Here is a 15,596-nt window from a genome sequence, read left to right on the forward strand (position 1 = left end):
CTTGGCGTGGCCAGGAACAGAGACATTGGTGAAGGAGAGACACCCAAAGAGGATCCTGAGGCCCTGGGAGAGAGCTGGGACTGCTGCGCTCCCCGGGAGCTGGTGGGAGAGCCCCCAGCCCGGAGGGGGAAGGTCCCATCCAGAGCTCCTGCTCCCCTTGGGTTGTCCCCAGGCACTGGGGAGCGGAATCATGCAGTGGTTCCTGCTTGGGAAAACATCATCGGCAAAGCAGAGCGTGTTCAGCACCCAGAAGCCTGACACCCCCTCACCCTCAGAGAGGGAAAAATGCTGAGGAAAGGGGAAAAAAACTAAATAGAGAGGAGGGCAGGGAGGGAGAAGCCCTTCCTGGAGAGCCGCGTCTCTGCCAAGCTGGAGAAATCTGGGGAGGGAGGCAGGGTCCCCGTGGGGGGCTTTGCCATCACCCCCTGCCCCGGGCAAGGGGTTCAGGGTTCAGGGCGTGGGGGTCAGGGGGAGGAAGGGGCAGATCCCTGCTCCCGGCTATGGGAGCACGCAGTCACGCGTGAGGGGCTGAACACGCGTGCCAGCGTGGGGGTGGGCCTGGGAAAGGGGGGGCAGGTCACACTGCGGCGCCCACGGGGACACGTACATTAGTGCAGGCGGGAGCGAGGCGGGGGTGCGCAGCCACCCACGGGCATCCGTGGGTCTCTGGTGTGGGGGGGCTCCCGCCTGCAGGGCTCTTCCTCTCACCCTTCGGCTCTGAGGGGCTGCTGCGGGCTGGCAGCAAAAAGCCAGAGGAGGAGAGCGCTCCCCCGAGCACCCGGCTGCACCAGCCCCCGCAGCAGCCCCCCGCCTCCCAGCATGGCCCGGGGGATGGTGAATGAAGCCCCCTTTGGTGTGGGAGTGGGATGGGAAGGAGACATGCACGGACAGGGAGGTGTTTTGGGGACCATCACGTCCCCAGGGCACAGATCGCGCACATGCATCGCCCTCACCCCAAGTGAGGGTGCCCAGTGTGCTTTGCCTGCGCGGTGGCATGGCCAGGGTGGGTCTGGAAGCCACCAGCCCTTGGGAACCATGGCCCTGTCCCCATGCCTGTGAGTGGAAATCGGGCCCCCAGGGCCACAGGGTCTGCTCTGGCTGGGCCACACAGGTGTGGGAGACTGGATGCGGGGATGCAAGGTGGGGATGAAGGTGGGTAATGGTGCAATTAATGGAAAAGCCATTAGACCTTTCTCCTCCTCCCCCTCTTCTTCCTCACTCCGCCACTTGCTGTCCTCCTCCACTTCCACCTCCTTTCTTCTCTCCCTCTCTCTGCTCCTCCTTCTCTCCTCTCAAAGATTTCTCCCTATTTTTGTCTGGTTAGAGCCTTTTCTTTTCCTTTTAACCCTTCCATGGCAGCCTGAAAGGGAACTCAATCCATCTCAGCTGCCAAAGGCGATGCCCTCGCAGCCAGCAGTGGGAGCCCCTTCTCCTGGGGAGGCAGGAGCTGCTGCTGCAAAATCATCCAGAAATGGGACAAAAGCTTAGCAGAAAGCTCTGCTGGGGGGGTCAGAAGGTGGGAGGGTGTAAGGGGTGGTGTAGATGGAGGAGGGGGTGCTGGGTCCCCAGTGGGTGCTGCCAGGGGTGCTGGCAGCAAGGTGGGCTCAGAGGGAAACCACTCCCCTGAGGTCTTGGACCTTGTTACTCCACTTTTATTCCCCTTTTTGTCCTTTTTTTATATTAAACACAGCAGAGGGGTGGCTCAGCAGCAAAACACCCAAAGAGGAGCGGGACAGACCTTCCTTTCCTCCTACCCCGGCTCTGAGATCTCCCCACCTTTCCACCCCGGCTTGGGCACTGCAAGGAAACGGCAGCCCAGGACACAGCCTTTTTGCTCCGTCTCTAGCTGTGCTTTAGGCCAAGCCACTCGCCCCACGGCAGGGGGGACCCACGGGACCTGCTTCCCCCTGGAGAGAGCCAGCAGGCAAAGCAGGGAGCAGCTCCCCGGTGCATCCAGCCCTCCCCTTGCAGAGAGATCGGGGCCAGCCCCCCCCGGGGAGCCCGGCTGATGGCGGGCCGCTCTGGGGACCTGGGGACCTGCCATGGTTTCTCCAGCTTCTCCTGACACACTTCTGCTCCATCTGCTCCCACCTGCCCCGACCCCGTCCCGCAGCCCCCCAGGCCCAGAGGGATGCCGCTGCGGGCACCAGCAGGGCCTGTATTTTGGGGGGGAAGCAGTTGCCGGGGCGACAGCATCCTCCTGCAACATGGAAACCACGGTTTCCATGGAAACCCTTTTTGCCCCAATTATTCTACCACTACCACATCCTTTAATTTGCCTTTAATATTTGCATTTTAGACTTCCCCCCCAGCCTGCAGCAGCCGGGTGACCCCTGGGCAGGCCCCGGGGCCGGGTCCCCAGCAGGGCCCTGGTCCCCACGGGTGGGCGGCCGGTTTGGGAAGCAGTTGCCCCGGCAACAGAAACAGGGCGTTTCTGGCAGCGGTGGTCGCCATGGGGACGGGGATGCTGACGAAGGCTTGTGAAGCTGAGAAGACAAATTGCCCTCATCATTATCTCTGGGCTTGTCAATCAAACATATTCCCTTATTTACCTCGGTGAGAAGAGAGCCCCGGGAGCACACGGAGAGGGAGGGAGGGAAAGGAGAGCTGCTTGCCCCAAACTCTGCACTGGGGAGGGAGCATTTCCAGCCCCTCGGAATGGCCACCATCACCTGCAATCGCTTCACCGAGGAGTACCAGCTCTTCGAGGAACTGGGCAAGTAAGTTGGGGCTGGGATGCTTGGAGCAGTGCTGAGCCCCGGCTGGGGAAGAGCCTCAGCGGTGCTGGGAACTGCCAGAGATGGGGGAGAGGAGACAGGCATGGAGCCAACGTACCGGGGAGCGGTGGGGGGGACTCGGGTGAGGATGGGGGCTGCCAGCCCCAGCCCTGCCTGCTCTGTCCCTTCCCGAGCTCGGGTGGCTGCTGGTGGGTGCTCGGCCAGGGGCTCAGGTCACCCCAGGGGGCTGGAGCTGCCCCGGGGAGGGGGCGGCTGCCCTGCTTATGGAAAAGCCGCTCCCGAAAGAGGACGCTGCCGGCTCCCCTGGGAACTTCTCCAGTCGGGAGGAGGGATGGGACAGCCGAGGAGGAAAGCCAAAGCAGCGGGCGCCCCTCACATTTCTTTTGGGAATTCCTCTGTGTGGATTCACTGGGGTTTGGCTAGTCCTGCAGGAGACCCAGCCCACCTGGCAGCCCCTGGAGAATCCCGGCGGCTCTCGGGCAGACCCAGGGTGTCTCCCACCCCTGCCCGTGTCCCAGCACGAGTGCCCCCGAGTGAGCCACAGCCCTGCCTGACCCGGCTCTCCTGCCGCGGAGGGCTCAGCTCGGCAGGTCCAGGTGTCATCGCGTGTGCCTGGATCAGGGTGCGTGTGTGTGTGCAAACAGAAATGCCCGTGCATGGCAAGGCGATCCTGGGGGGCACTGAGCAGGAGATTTCAGGTCCTCCATGCAGGGCAGAGGGATGCTCCATGTCTCACCAAGCGTGTGGCTGTAAAACGGGTGCAAAAGCGAGCAAATGTGTGCCTGTGTTTTGGTTTCTCCACCTTTTTTCGGAGCTGGTGTGTAAATCTGGGGCGTCCAGCCACGTTCCCCTCGGAGCGGTTCAGTGGCGTGGTGGTGGGCTCGGGGTGCCTGTGCCGGGTGGCTGGTGCCTGTGCTTCAGGTGGGCAGCTGTGTCCACCCGTAGGCATGGGCACTTGCTCCAGCCCTGCAGCCCCGTATCGCCCGGGCACCAGGCAGCCTGCGCCGAAACGTGCCCCCGCGTGCGTGGGTGTGCAAAACGGGGGCGAGGGAGAAAGGACAGGACAAAGATGGAGAAATCAAGAGGCTGAAATAGGGGAGGACTTTGTGCCAGGCTGAACGCCGCTAATATTCGCCATCCTAATGGGGGGGCCAGGTTGCTGCTACAAACAAAGTGCAGCTCCTTGGAGGCGAGCAGACTCTCGGTCCCAGGACGTGCACGTCCATCCCCTCGGCGTTGGGGTGGCTGCAAGGGTCTGGTGGGGAGCAGCAGGTTGGGGAGCAGGTCCCTGCAGCGGGGACAGTCCCAGCCGGTGCTGCAGGCAGGGGGGACAGGCACCCGCCGGGGTGCTGGTGGCAAGTTGGGGTTTGGGACCTGCTTTTTCCAGAGGTTTCTCGGGTTTTCTGGGCTCTGAGGCTCTGCGGTGGTGGCAGGGGGTGGGCAGGGAGTGGGCAGGAGAGGCAGCGGCTGCTGGGTGCCTGTGGGGAGGCTGCTGGGCCCTGGCTGGGCAGCCGTGGCTGCGGGGATGTGGACGGGAGCTTGGAGGTCAGGCGCGATGGGGGAGGACCAGGAGGGCTCCTGGAGGCATTTGGGGTGCGATGCTTTGCTGGGTGGGCACCGACATGGAGGGCTGAGCACCCAGACCCAGGGGCTGCCCGCACCACCCGGCACCACGGTGTAAAACCACCTCAACAGATGCATTTTAACATGTTCACGAATAAAGGAGCAAAGCTGGAGCAGGGGCTCGCCAGCCTCCTACCAGCACTGCACCCCGGCCAGCCTGGCCCCTCCAACCTCCCGGGGCGATGCCGGGGCAGCGCGGCTCAGCCGGCAGCTTGGGGCAGTGTCCCCAGCTCGGAGCATCCCACATCTTTCTGCTCCACTCCAGGGGGTCAGGGACCACCACAGCACTGAGGCATGTTCCTGAGTTAGGGGATTCACTGGGCTGGTCACAGCACCGTGGAGCTGGTTGGGGATTTTCCACCGGGACGGTTTCTAGCACATCCTGGCACATTCAAAAATCAGCGGTTTCCCATGGGGAAATTTCCGCTTCGTGGGCTTAGAGAGGGAAACCAGGATGAAGCGCTGCACCTCCGCTCTGCTGCAGCAGCTGCTCATGGTGGGAAACAGCATTCTTCCCCCGGCGAGATGCTCCGGGCGCTGGTTGGGGTGGGGGTACCCCGGCGGGTCCGAGGCAGGGCAGGCAGCACGGCTCTCCCCCACCCAGACCCCGAAGGGGAGCAGCATCCCGCAGGGGCTCAGAGCAGAACGGCTCCATCTTGAGTTTGCTGTCCCCAAGGGACTGGGACAGTGGGGAGACAGGGTGTCCCCGAGTCTGGCTGGCAGGAGGGGAGGTGTTGGGTGCCAGGCTGCTGTGCCCACTGTGCTCCTTTGCTGTCTCCTTGGCTGTCACCCATCCTGACACCCAGGCAAGCCGGGGGTTTGAGGTGCTACACACCCAATGGTAGCACCACGATGGGGCTTCGTGGGGTGGGCAGAGATGGGGAGGGGGTTCTGCAGAGGCTGCCTATGGGGCACGAGCCCTTGGCGCATCCCTGCACCTCCCAGACAAGGGGAAGGCATCTGTCCCGAGCAGGAGACACGGAGCTGGGGAAAAACCTGCTCCCACAGCAGTCTCAGCAAAGCCCAGCAAGTGAGGGGCTGCTCTGATCCCCCCCGCCGCCCCGTGCTTGCAGGAGGGGATGGGGTGAGGGCGAGGGGCAGCGTGGAGGAGATGGGGAGAGGATCCTGCCCACGGCCCCCCAGAGTAGGACAAACATGAAGTGCAGCTCCATCGGTGCCTCTGAATCCGCCCCCGCAGCAGGTTCAGGGAGAGGCTGGAGACAATTACCGTGCCGAGCCGTACGATCAGCCCCTCCGCTCCCAGAGCTGCAGGAGAGGGGTTTTATTAAAAAGGAAAAAAAAAATATATGGAGAAACAAAAAATCCCCAGCCCACACGCTTCTCTAGAAAGGAGATAAAATGCCTCGGAGGAGGAGGAGGTGTTGAAGAGAGGGAGGGCGGCAGCAGCGCAGCCCGGCACTGGCAGGGAAGGTGTGAAAAAGGGAGAAGCGGAGCATCCCAGAGCTGCTGCTCGGGCTGGCAGGAGGCCGTGGGGACAGGGCATGGGGGTCACACCTGGCCCGGGGGACCAAGGGGCTGCAGGGCTGGGACCCAGCAGTGCCAGAGCTCGGGGCTGGAGGGACAGGGCTGGCTGCTGGGCTGCAGGTCCAGCGTCACCCTGAAATGGCAGCTGTCAGGAGGGACATGGACGCGGTCCATACCCATGGCCCTGTGGGTGATGTGCCCGTCCAGTGCTAAAACTGGGACATGCTGTCTCCTCTGGGATGAATTCCCCACCTCTGAGCCAGGCAGAGATGGGAGACCCTGGCTGCCACCAGGGTTGGGGCTGGCACGATCCGAAGAGCCAGCGCCCTGGCAGGGAAGGGACCCACGCTGCTGCCGACGGCCAGGGAACAGGACGCGTCTCCTTCCAGAGGGGTTTCTTGCACCAAGATGGGGCTGAGATCCCTGCCTGGCCGCCCCTGCACTGCCCGCGCTGCCCCGCAAGCCCCTGCTGCAGTGGGGGATGCCTGCACTTGCAGGGAAGGAGATGCTGGATTTACATGGAGTCAAGGGGGAATTTTTCCCCCAGGCTGGGAAGGTCCCACATGGGGCTGGGAAGCATGGGAGCAGCCTGGCATGGGGACCAGAGCCCGTTTGTTGTGAAATGCCCAGCAGGGTCAAACACCCAAGGTGGGGGTGGTCTCGGCCAGCACAGACCCCCTCAAGGACCCGACTGGGACAGGGCTATGGCAAGTGTGCTGTACCCCTGGGTGTCCTGCACCCACACCCAGCACCTCATGTCCCCCTCACTTTCCGGGCTCACAGGGTCTCACTTGTGCTTCACAGAGCACAAATCGACATTTGGTTTCTGTTAAAAAGGCCTGGAGGAGTGAAAAACAATGAATGCAGCCAGGGGTGTGAAACCCTGCGCTCTGTTGGTACGGTGCATCCCGTCCCCAGCCGCCACATCCCACTTCCCACGGCTCCCCCTTCCCCGCAGTTTGGTTTAGCTCAAATAAATGGATGAGCGAGTGGCTGTGGGCACTGGGACCAGGAGTGGCGGGGGGTCCCCAGCCTCCAGGGGGTCTGGGACACCTACATCCCTCCAACCCCACGTCAGGTCCCGCAGCAAAACCTTGCAGCTGGGGTAGAAACCCCGAGCTGGGGCGGTGGGCATGGAGGCTTCCCTGCTTGCCGCGCTCACTCCTGCAGGCTTTCCTGGCACTGCAAAAGCAGCACACGCGTCTTTAGGAAAAAATGGGAAAGATGGGTCACAGGAGCTCACAGGACCCCCCAAACCCTGGGCAGTGCAGGGTTCCTGGTGGCATGGGGAGAGCGGCACCGTGGGGCTGGCGATGGCTCCGGTCTCCCCCATCCATGGCAAGCTGGATACGAAGCATTTTGCCCCCCGTTTCCAATTAATCCCCCCTAGACTACAGGGATATTAACAGTTCAGCTCTTCCAGCAGCCAGGATTAAATGGCAGGACGGGGAGGCCGGGAAGCGCCAGGGTGCTGTTCTCCCGGCTCCCGCCTGGCACGTGCCGTGAGCGATGCTCTGCGCGGCGGCGCTGGGCGCGTGGGCTGCCGGCTCCACCGGGGCTCCAGCCCCATCCCTGCGCACCCTGCCGCTCGCCTGTTCTCCTAAAGATCACATGCAAACCCAAATTGCCCGTCTCCACCCGCCCCCACCAGTAAAATCAATTATCCGCCGCCGCTTGCCAGCCTGCGGCCTTTTATTCCTCAGCAGGGAGCGGGAGCAGGGCAACGGGGAGCGGGGGGAAGGTGGAGCAGGAGGTGGGATTGCTTTTGATAGTTGTTATTTTAGCGATTGGAGAGGTTTGGCAGGAAAGGGAACCTGGTACAAAGGTTGTGCTCAGCAGGGCTGGAGCGTGCGTGTGCGTGTGTGTGTGTGTGCAATGCCGCAGCTCCCAGCAGCGCGCTGGCATGCTTTCAGTGCAACGAGCTGGCAGAGCTTGGGATACAGGGGCAGAGGGGCTTCTTTGGAGCATCCCAAGCACCCGTGTTTGTTTGCCTGCCAGGCTTCAGGAGACCCCTGCATGTTGGTTCACATGTGTGCAAGCCGCAGCACCGTCAGTCCCCATCCTGCTTGGCGCCAGTGGTCCTTACTCGCAGGGTCCCCTGGGCTGTCCCTGCCGGTGCCACAGGTTTGCAGCTGAGGGGGACCTTGCACTGCTCACCTGCACCCGCGGCTGGTGCTCGCACCAGCTTCTGCAAAGTGCTGCTGTGATTGCAAGGTCTAGAGCATGCAAAGACGCATACACGGGTAAAAGTGAAGCGGCTGAGTGCTGCGTGGCAGCTGCAGCCATCCTGGTGTCCCTCGGGAGCCAATACAGGGTAAATCACTGCCCCTTCTCTCCCCGGGGATAGGTAGGGCAGAGCCTGGGAGGGAGAGGAGGAAAGGTGCACGATGCCAGGCTGTCCCCAGGGGAGCAGGGAGGGTGGATGCTGCATTCATCCCCACGTCTACCTGTGTCCATCATCCCCCAAGGACAGCGCTGCAGGGAAGCTCACTGAGAGCCCTCCATGTTTTTCCCAAGCCCCTTCCCCAGCCAGCACCCATCCCCATCCCCATGCCCGTGGCTGCCCCTTGCCCCACAGGTACGTCAGGGCTGAGCCGTGCCCTTGCCCGTACCAAGCCCTTCACCTCTCCCTCTGGTTTCTTGTCTTCCCAGGGGCGCTTTCTCCATTGTTCGGAGATGCGTGAAGGTGTTGGCAGGACAAGAGTATGCGGCCAAGATCATCAACACCAAGAAGCTGTCTGCTCGAGGTAGGTGCTTGGGGCATTTTCACGGAGGCGAGAGGCAAGCAGGGTTTGCAGAGCAGGGAATTTTCTCCTCTGCACGGCGCCAGCATGATGCCTTGGATGTGTGATGAGGCAGGGGGTGTTTGATGTGCGGTGGGGGACCCCCTCATCCCACCCCGTCTCCACTGCGGTACACACTGACCTCCCTGATGGATGGGGAGAACATCCCAAGGGGACATCTTGGTGGCTGCTCACCGCATCCCATCTGATTGCAGGGATGCGCCTGCAGCTCGGCTGTGCCAGGGCTCGGGGCGGGGAGCTCCCGGACTCCAACCTGCCCGGGGAGCCGTAGGACCCCGTTTCTCTCCCTGAGATACCACCACCACCCTGCATGCCACGTCATGGCAAAATCATGGTTACAGCCTTGCAGCAAGTCAAACTGCTGCTGGCCTCGGGCGCTGGGTAGCGCAGTTATTTCAGGAGCATCGCCTCCCCAAGAGGCCCCCCGCTGACCCCGCTCTCAGGGACTGCGATTGCCTTACTTGTGTACCTACATCAGTGAAACGGGAAGGTCTTTTGGGTGTGGGATTGATTTCATTCCTGTCTGGAGATGGGCCCTCGCCCCTCGCTGCCATCTAATTAATCACTCCGATGGAGCACGCTGGCTGCTTTGCTGCTGGAAGGGGCACTGGCCGGTCTGTCCTGGCTGCTCCTCGGGGCAAGGCTGAGCTGAGCCAGCACAGAAGAAGCTTCAGCCAGCCCTCGCCCCGAGGCAGGGACCCCTCTGCCCCCAGGCATCTGGCAGAGGAGCTGTGATGAGGAGGATGGAGAGGATGGGACAGCAGCTGCTGTGTCCCCGGCTCTGGCTCCTCCTGGCCGAATGCGTTGGGGAGCGCAGGATGGGTGCCAGGAGCAAGCACCCTGCTGGGAGGTTTTAATTAACTCGCTCCCTCGGTTTCTCTCCCTGACGCCACTGCTCACCTCCGAAGGCAAAAATGAAACACAGAAAACAGTGACAAACTCCTTTCTGACCTCAAATTAAACCAGTCCTTTGCAATCTCCCTCCCACAGCGCTGCCAAAGTGGCACAGCACTGACACTGAGCTCTCCCAGCTGCTCCCCTCTTTGGGGATGCAGACCATCGCCTTCCTCCGAGGCCGAAGGCTCCCAGCCCCGGGCTGGGCTCCTGCCTGCGCACCCCAGCTGGCAGCGGGGCGGGCAGCAAACGCCTCCCGATTTGCAGGGGTGCCTGGAGGAGCAGATTGAGCTGCCTTCCCTCTGCTCCTCCTGCCTCCGCTCGCCCGCTCCGGCAGTTTGCCCCTCTCCATCCTCTTCTGGGGTTTGCACCATCCCTGCAGTGGCTCTGTGTCCATCTGTCCCCTGGAGAGACCTTGCCAGGGTTATTTTCCCTGCTCTGCCAGCTGAAATCACTAGCTGCTTTTGCTAACAGTCTTGAAATCCCCATTTCTGCAGTGCTAGCATGGGGCATGGTGCTTCCCCACGTTGGGAGCAATCGCCAAAGGGACACATCGCCACCGGGATGTGCCACCGGCTGTGTCACACGCGAAGGGCAGGAGGGAAGGTGTGCAGGGAGGAGAGGGGTTGGGGGAAAGGTGAGAGGAGCTGCAAAACATCCCCATGGTCTCTTTGGACATCCTCCCGGTTGCCTACATGGGGAGCCAGCAGGAGAGAAACTGGAGTTTTTGGAAAAGAAATGGGTTTTGGGTCCAGGCCACAGCTGGATTTGTGGGGCAGGAGAGGGGCTGCGGCCGTGGCTCGCTGCCCCCAGCAGCACTTCACTGCGTGGTGGCCATGCTGTCCTGCATGGGTGGGAGGATGCTCTGACCCACAGCAGCTGCCCCACAAGCTCCCAGGGTCCCTCTGCCTGAGCGACATCCCTCTGTCCCTTTGTCCTTCTCTCCCTCTGCCCTGCTGCTCTGGCAGAGCCATCCCACCTATGTGCAAAGCCCCTGCAAGCCGTGTCCCGGAGATTGGCACAGCCAGAAGGCTCCCCGCCAGCCTGCGGCCCCATGCAAGGGTTGTATCATGATGCTCAGAGGAAACTGCAGACCCGGAGACCCAGCCCTGGGCTCTTCCCCCGCTCCCAACCCGTCCTTGCTGTGCGTTGACGGCAGGACAGCTCTGCCCAAGCGGAACCCACGCAGCCTTGGAAAGAGCAAAGCCCCCGGAGCACAGCCTGCCTTCGCTCCCTGGGCAGCGGGTGCCTCGTTTCAGGCAGCTCTTCCCCTTGCATTTCGCAGCTGAGCCCATGACACCAGGGACAGCGATGGCCACGCTCCCTCAGGACCTATCCTACCAGGTGCTTGCACACCGAGGTGTGCCGAAGGGAAGAGCCGGGGTTACCCAGGGCTGCGTACCCAGGCGCTGCAGCCTCGCAGGCATGGCAGCCTCCTCCGCACCTGCACAGCTTCGCCCTTTGAAGGCCAGCTGGATGCGTTGGCGTTTGCCCGCCGGGGCATCGCTGCTGCGGACTGCCCGGGGGTCCCTGGGCCGGTGTCCCTGGCCCTCACCCCGTACGGATACGCACCTTTCCCAGCCCCTCCTGGGTCCCGCTGGGTCCCTGCTGCTGTCCCCTTCCCCTTCAGAGGGACCCATCTCTGCCCCCCTTTAAAATCCCTGATCCGTTTTCCATTTTGCCTGGTTTTCACTGGTCTCCCATCCCTTCCCCATGCTGTTTGCGGTTTATCGAACCCCACCAGCCTCCTGGTGCTCCCCACGAAGCTGCCTGTGCCGGGCTTTGCATTCGCAGGCGTTTTGGTGGCGACAGATTGCAAGGGTACAAAGAGGGGGGCAGCGGCTGGGGAGGCCGCACAGCGCTGCTGCTGCCGCAGCTCAGCCGGGGAGCCAGAGCCGAGTCAGGTGGCTCATGGCAGGGAAGGGACGGGGCAGCCTGTTGCCCCCTGCCAGTGGCCACGCTTGCCCCCGAGCAGCCAAAGGATCTTCTGGCAGCGACGTGCAGGCACACAGAGCGGTGCCGGGACCCGCTCCATACTTGGGGTTGCCTTCACCTCTCTTTCCTCTGATCTCTGGCCTCTTCTAAACAAGCAAAGGAGCTTTACTGGAAACCAGCAATACTGGGCTTCCCCATTTGGCCCCAGCCTCCAGCCTGCAGATGGGGAAACTGAGGCAGACAGTGATGATCAGTGACTCACCCAAGTTCTGGGGTGACTTGTCCGTGTCGAGCCCCACGGTTGCTGAACGGGGGATACTGAGCCCTGGGGAAGGCTCCAGCCCCTGCAGGGAAGGGGCTACGTATCCTTCACATCTCAGCGGTCGGAGACACCCGGGTTTGGTTTGATGCAGAGCGAGACTCTGGGGTGCGAACCTGCAAGGTAACAGCGATAGTGCTGAGAGACGAGCAGCCCTAATTATATCCTCGCTTCTCCCGGCTGCTGGGTTCCTGCTAGCCCAAAATACCTCCAGACAAGGCACCTCCACGCAGGGTGGCTGGGTCAGGTGTAAGGAGGCAGAAAAGTGCAGAGGCAGGGAAAAAGAAACAGAATGATTTGAGAATTCTTCCTCGGCTGCCCCAGGGCTGAGGCTTTTTTGGCTCAGCTCAACTGGCTTTGCCCAGAGCTACACTGTCTCACATCCCCGAGCCTGGCAAAAGCCGGGGAGAGGGACCCGTGCTGCCTGTTTGGAGCCAGGCACCAGGGCAAAGCAAATTTTCAGAGCCAGGGTTTTGCGATGTAGGAGAGCAAAAACATGACGTGAAATGGCTGGGGACGGAGAGGGGGAGCGGAGCGGATAGCCCTGTTTCAGCTTGACATTTCTCGCTGGTCGGCTCCATCTTTGTTCAAATTGTACCAGTCGGGGCCAGAAATGTCCTTGCTGACTGCCTGTGCCTGGCTGAATAAGAGAAAACCGAGCAGGCGCTGCTGGCACTGATACCTCAGGCAGCTCCAGGGTATTCGGGAGGAGATGGGGACTCGTTCAGCAAAGAGAAGGGAGAGAGGAGAGCGAGGGACCATCCAAAGCCCAGGACTGCCCATGGCATTGGTGCTTGGGGGGTTGGCTGGGGGCTGCGTCTGTGTGGGATACCGCCCATCAGGTTCCGATGCTGAACGTGTCCCCAAAAGTGTTATTCTTTAGCAAAAAAAAAAAAAAGGACAGGTTTGCTCCTTGCCAGCTGCTCTGTCCCCCCAGGTTTCCCGTGCTGGCAGCTCCTCTGAGAGAGCACAGCAGGGACTGAGAGCGCTTTATTCCCTTTCCCCAGACCCTAATTTAGGGCTGTTGCCTCTTTCAGATCACCAGAAGCTGGAACGAGAAGCCCGGATCTGCCGCCTCCTGAAGCACCCCAACATCGGTAAGCGCACCCTGCTCCCCCACCGCGTGTCAGCCGAAGAGCCGGCCAAATCTGCCCGTGCTCCATGCCCAGTTGCGCTGCCCGCCTGCCCTCCCATGCCCCCGCCGGGGCTGCGGGGGTCCCCACCAATAATTCAGCCCTGCTCGCAGCAGCACGGGCTGTTTGTCCTTCCACCGCCCAGGAGATGGAGCAGGGGCTCGGTGGCAGCCCACCCTGTTGATCCGTGGAGCTGTCCTTCCTCTTCCTCATGGGGAGGCAGCATCTTCAAACGGGGTCATGGGAAGAAAGGCCCTTACCGAGCGTGGGGGGATTGAAGTAGGTCCTACCTAACCCACTTGGCCAAAGCTCCCTCAGGGAGAAGCGGGGCCCCAGTAGGCTGCAAGGGGCTATTTTTAATCCTCTCCCCCCCCTCGGGTGCTGTATTCCTCTGCATGCTCCAAAAAAGCGGCTGCAGCTCCGAGCAGCAGCAGCAGCGCGGGGCGTGTAGGAGGAGCGATGGAGGGGGGGAAGCGAAGACTTTCCCACCGACCGTCCATCTGAGAGTAGCCTCCTTCGGAAAAGCTGTTTCAGGAAAACTCCTGAGCCCCTGCAAAAGGCAAAAATAGGCCAGAAGGAGAGAGAGAGAGGGGAGGGGAAAAAACTGCAGTAAAAAAAAAAAAAATCCCAAACCCCAGCCTTGAGAGTGATGCTGATGCAGGCTGTCGGTCCCCAGGGATGGTCCGGCAGTGGGAGCGCCGCGTCCAGAGCCATGGCTCTGGGGATGAACCCCCTCTCCCCTCTGCAGCAGCGATGCGCTGACCCTGCTGGGATCCTGCAGCTTTTGGGAAAGCATTTGGGGGTAGGACAGGAGCTCTGCAGCCCTCTCATCGCGCAGCCAGGAGCTGGGAGGTTTCCCATTTTGGCTGAGCTCCTCCCTGGCCCCCTCACTGCTCCCCGTGGCCTGGATCTTTCCCACCCTAGGAACCGCTGCAGCAGATCCAAGGAGCCAGACCCAGGGCCACTGGGACCAGCAACGCCACTCCTGCCCCATAAATATTTCAGTTCGGAAAAAGCCTGTCAGCTTCCAGCTGCCTCAGGCACACAGCTGCGTGGCAGGTCCTCTGCATTGCCGGGGCACCGGACCCCGCAGGATCCGGCCGCCATCCTTCCCCCTGCCTCCGCTCCTGCAGGACCGATGCCCAGCACAGGAGCTGCCCTGCCGGGGTCCTGGTGGGGCATCCAGCCTCCCCCAGTCAGAGCAGCAGCCGGGGCCTTTCCTCTGCACCAAAATATGCGTGGGGATTGCTGAGCCCTGAAGAAAACACACCGTGAAGTGTGTGAATAGCAAGAAATACTAAAACTGGAGGAACCCACCCTACGAGGACTTGCAGGATGGTAGCTGGGCCATGCAGCTGGAGCTCCCCAGGCTCCCAGCCTGGCACCAGCTTTTCCCTACCACTGCCTGCCTTTCTCCCTTCCCTCTCCATCCCCTGCCCGTGGGGCTAGCAGGGTCTCCAAGGACAGAAATGCCTTGTTCTGCGGTTCAGCCCCTCTCTGCCTCCTTCCCATCCCTGCACCACACCTCGCTGTTTGGCCATGACCTGCAGAGATAGCAGGCTTCTAGCAACCCTGCTGCACAGGACTAGAAGGGGTTAATGGCATGAGATCCTAACGAGCCCAATCTCGCTGCTATTTATACCCAAGAGGCTCTTCTCCACCCCCCCACCCCACACCCTCAACCCCCCCCACTGCTCCTGCTGCCTGGAAACTTGGGCTCACAGCTTCCCTTGCATGCAGCACAAGCCAGCTAATTACCCACCCCGGAGCTGGAACGCGCTGTGCCACTGCAGACCAGCCCTAATGAGAGCAAGAGGAGTCTCTGCTACCAGGGGCATGGGGAAGGCGAGGCAGAAAAATCCTTCTCCATCCCTCCCCAGGAGAAGCACCGCAGCTGCTGAGGGGCTTTGCTGGCCCCTTAATTTGTTCCCTGCAGCAAGGTGGGGTCCCTCTGTCTCCCATGGGAATGCTGTGCTCTGCAGGTGGGGGTTATTGCAGCTGTGAGTCCAGAAGAACCAACGTGTGCCTTGCACCATGCCTGCAGGAGAGCCTTGCATAGGAAGCCATGCACAGGCAGTCAAGGGCAGGTCCAGCACCGGGTGATGTATTTGGGATACCTGCTGTTTCCCAAAGTTGCGTGTCCTTGCAGGGAAGTCTTGCTTTATCAAGGAAACTTTGGCTACACCCAGCCCTGGAGTTTCAACTCCGGGTACCCATCGTCTTCGGCCCCTCAGTCCTGACACTGTGTCCTGCTCCTGCCTTGGCTCTCGGCACTGAGCTGGAGTGGTTTGGCTGGTGCAGCTCTTTCTGACTATGGTCAGTAACAGATACTTGCAGGACCTGGCTATATTTAGAGGGGCTGCTCCTTCTTATACCTTCTCGGCTCCTGGCAGCCACGGGCATTGGGACTTCCCCAAGCATATCTGGACCATCTGCTTATAGTTACACTGGCCCTATCCATGCTGAACTCGCCTAATCCCCCTTTGGACGCTTTGGCTTCTGCAGGACCCCAGGTACAATACCCCCAAATTCCTCTCGGGTGAGATGAAATGGGAGAAAATGTGTTTCCTCCAGCAGAGGAGGGCAGAAAAGCTGGTATTATGTGTCATTGAAAAACAGGGAGCAGACAGAGGTGTCGGAGCGCAGGGGATGTCTGCGGAGGCCG

General features: G+C 61.5%; 1 protein-coding gene across 4 annotated transcripts in view; it reads left to right on the plus strand.

Moving 5' to 3' along the window:
- The first annotated feature begins 2,498 nt into the window (after positions 1 to 2,498).
- CAMK2A (calcium/calmodulin dependent protein kinase II alpha) overlaps positions 2,499 to 15,596 on the plus strand; it is a 36,113-nt gene continuing 23,015 nt past the window's right edge. Inside the window, exons 1-3 of one of the 4 annotated variants that reach the window (XM_087754232.1) lie at positions 2,499 to 2,720; positions 8,499 to 8,593; positions 12,836 to 12,895. In XM_087754232.1, the coding sequence (XP_087610358.1) occupies positions 2,659 to 2,720; positions 8,499 to 8,593; positions 12,836 to 12,895 (217 nt within the window). In that variant the 5' untranslated portion in view covers positions 2,499 to 2,658. The remainder of the gene's footprint in view (positions 2,721 to 8,498; positions 8,594 to 12,835; positions 12,896 to 15,596) is intronic. The other 3 variants (XM_009466807.2, XM_009466808.2, XM_087754231.1) reach the window with 3 other exon arrangements.

This window comes from Nipponia nippon, unplaced genomic scaffold (genome assembly GCF_047370975.1).
Source record: "Nipponia nippon isolate SJK-2023a ecotype South Korea unplaced genomic scaffold, ASM4737097v1 scaffold_17, whole genome shotgun sequence".
NCBI classification, from domain to species: Eukaryota; Metazoa; Chordata; class Aves; order Pelecaniformes; family Threskiornithidae; genus Nipponia; species Nipponia nippon.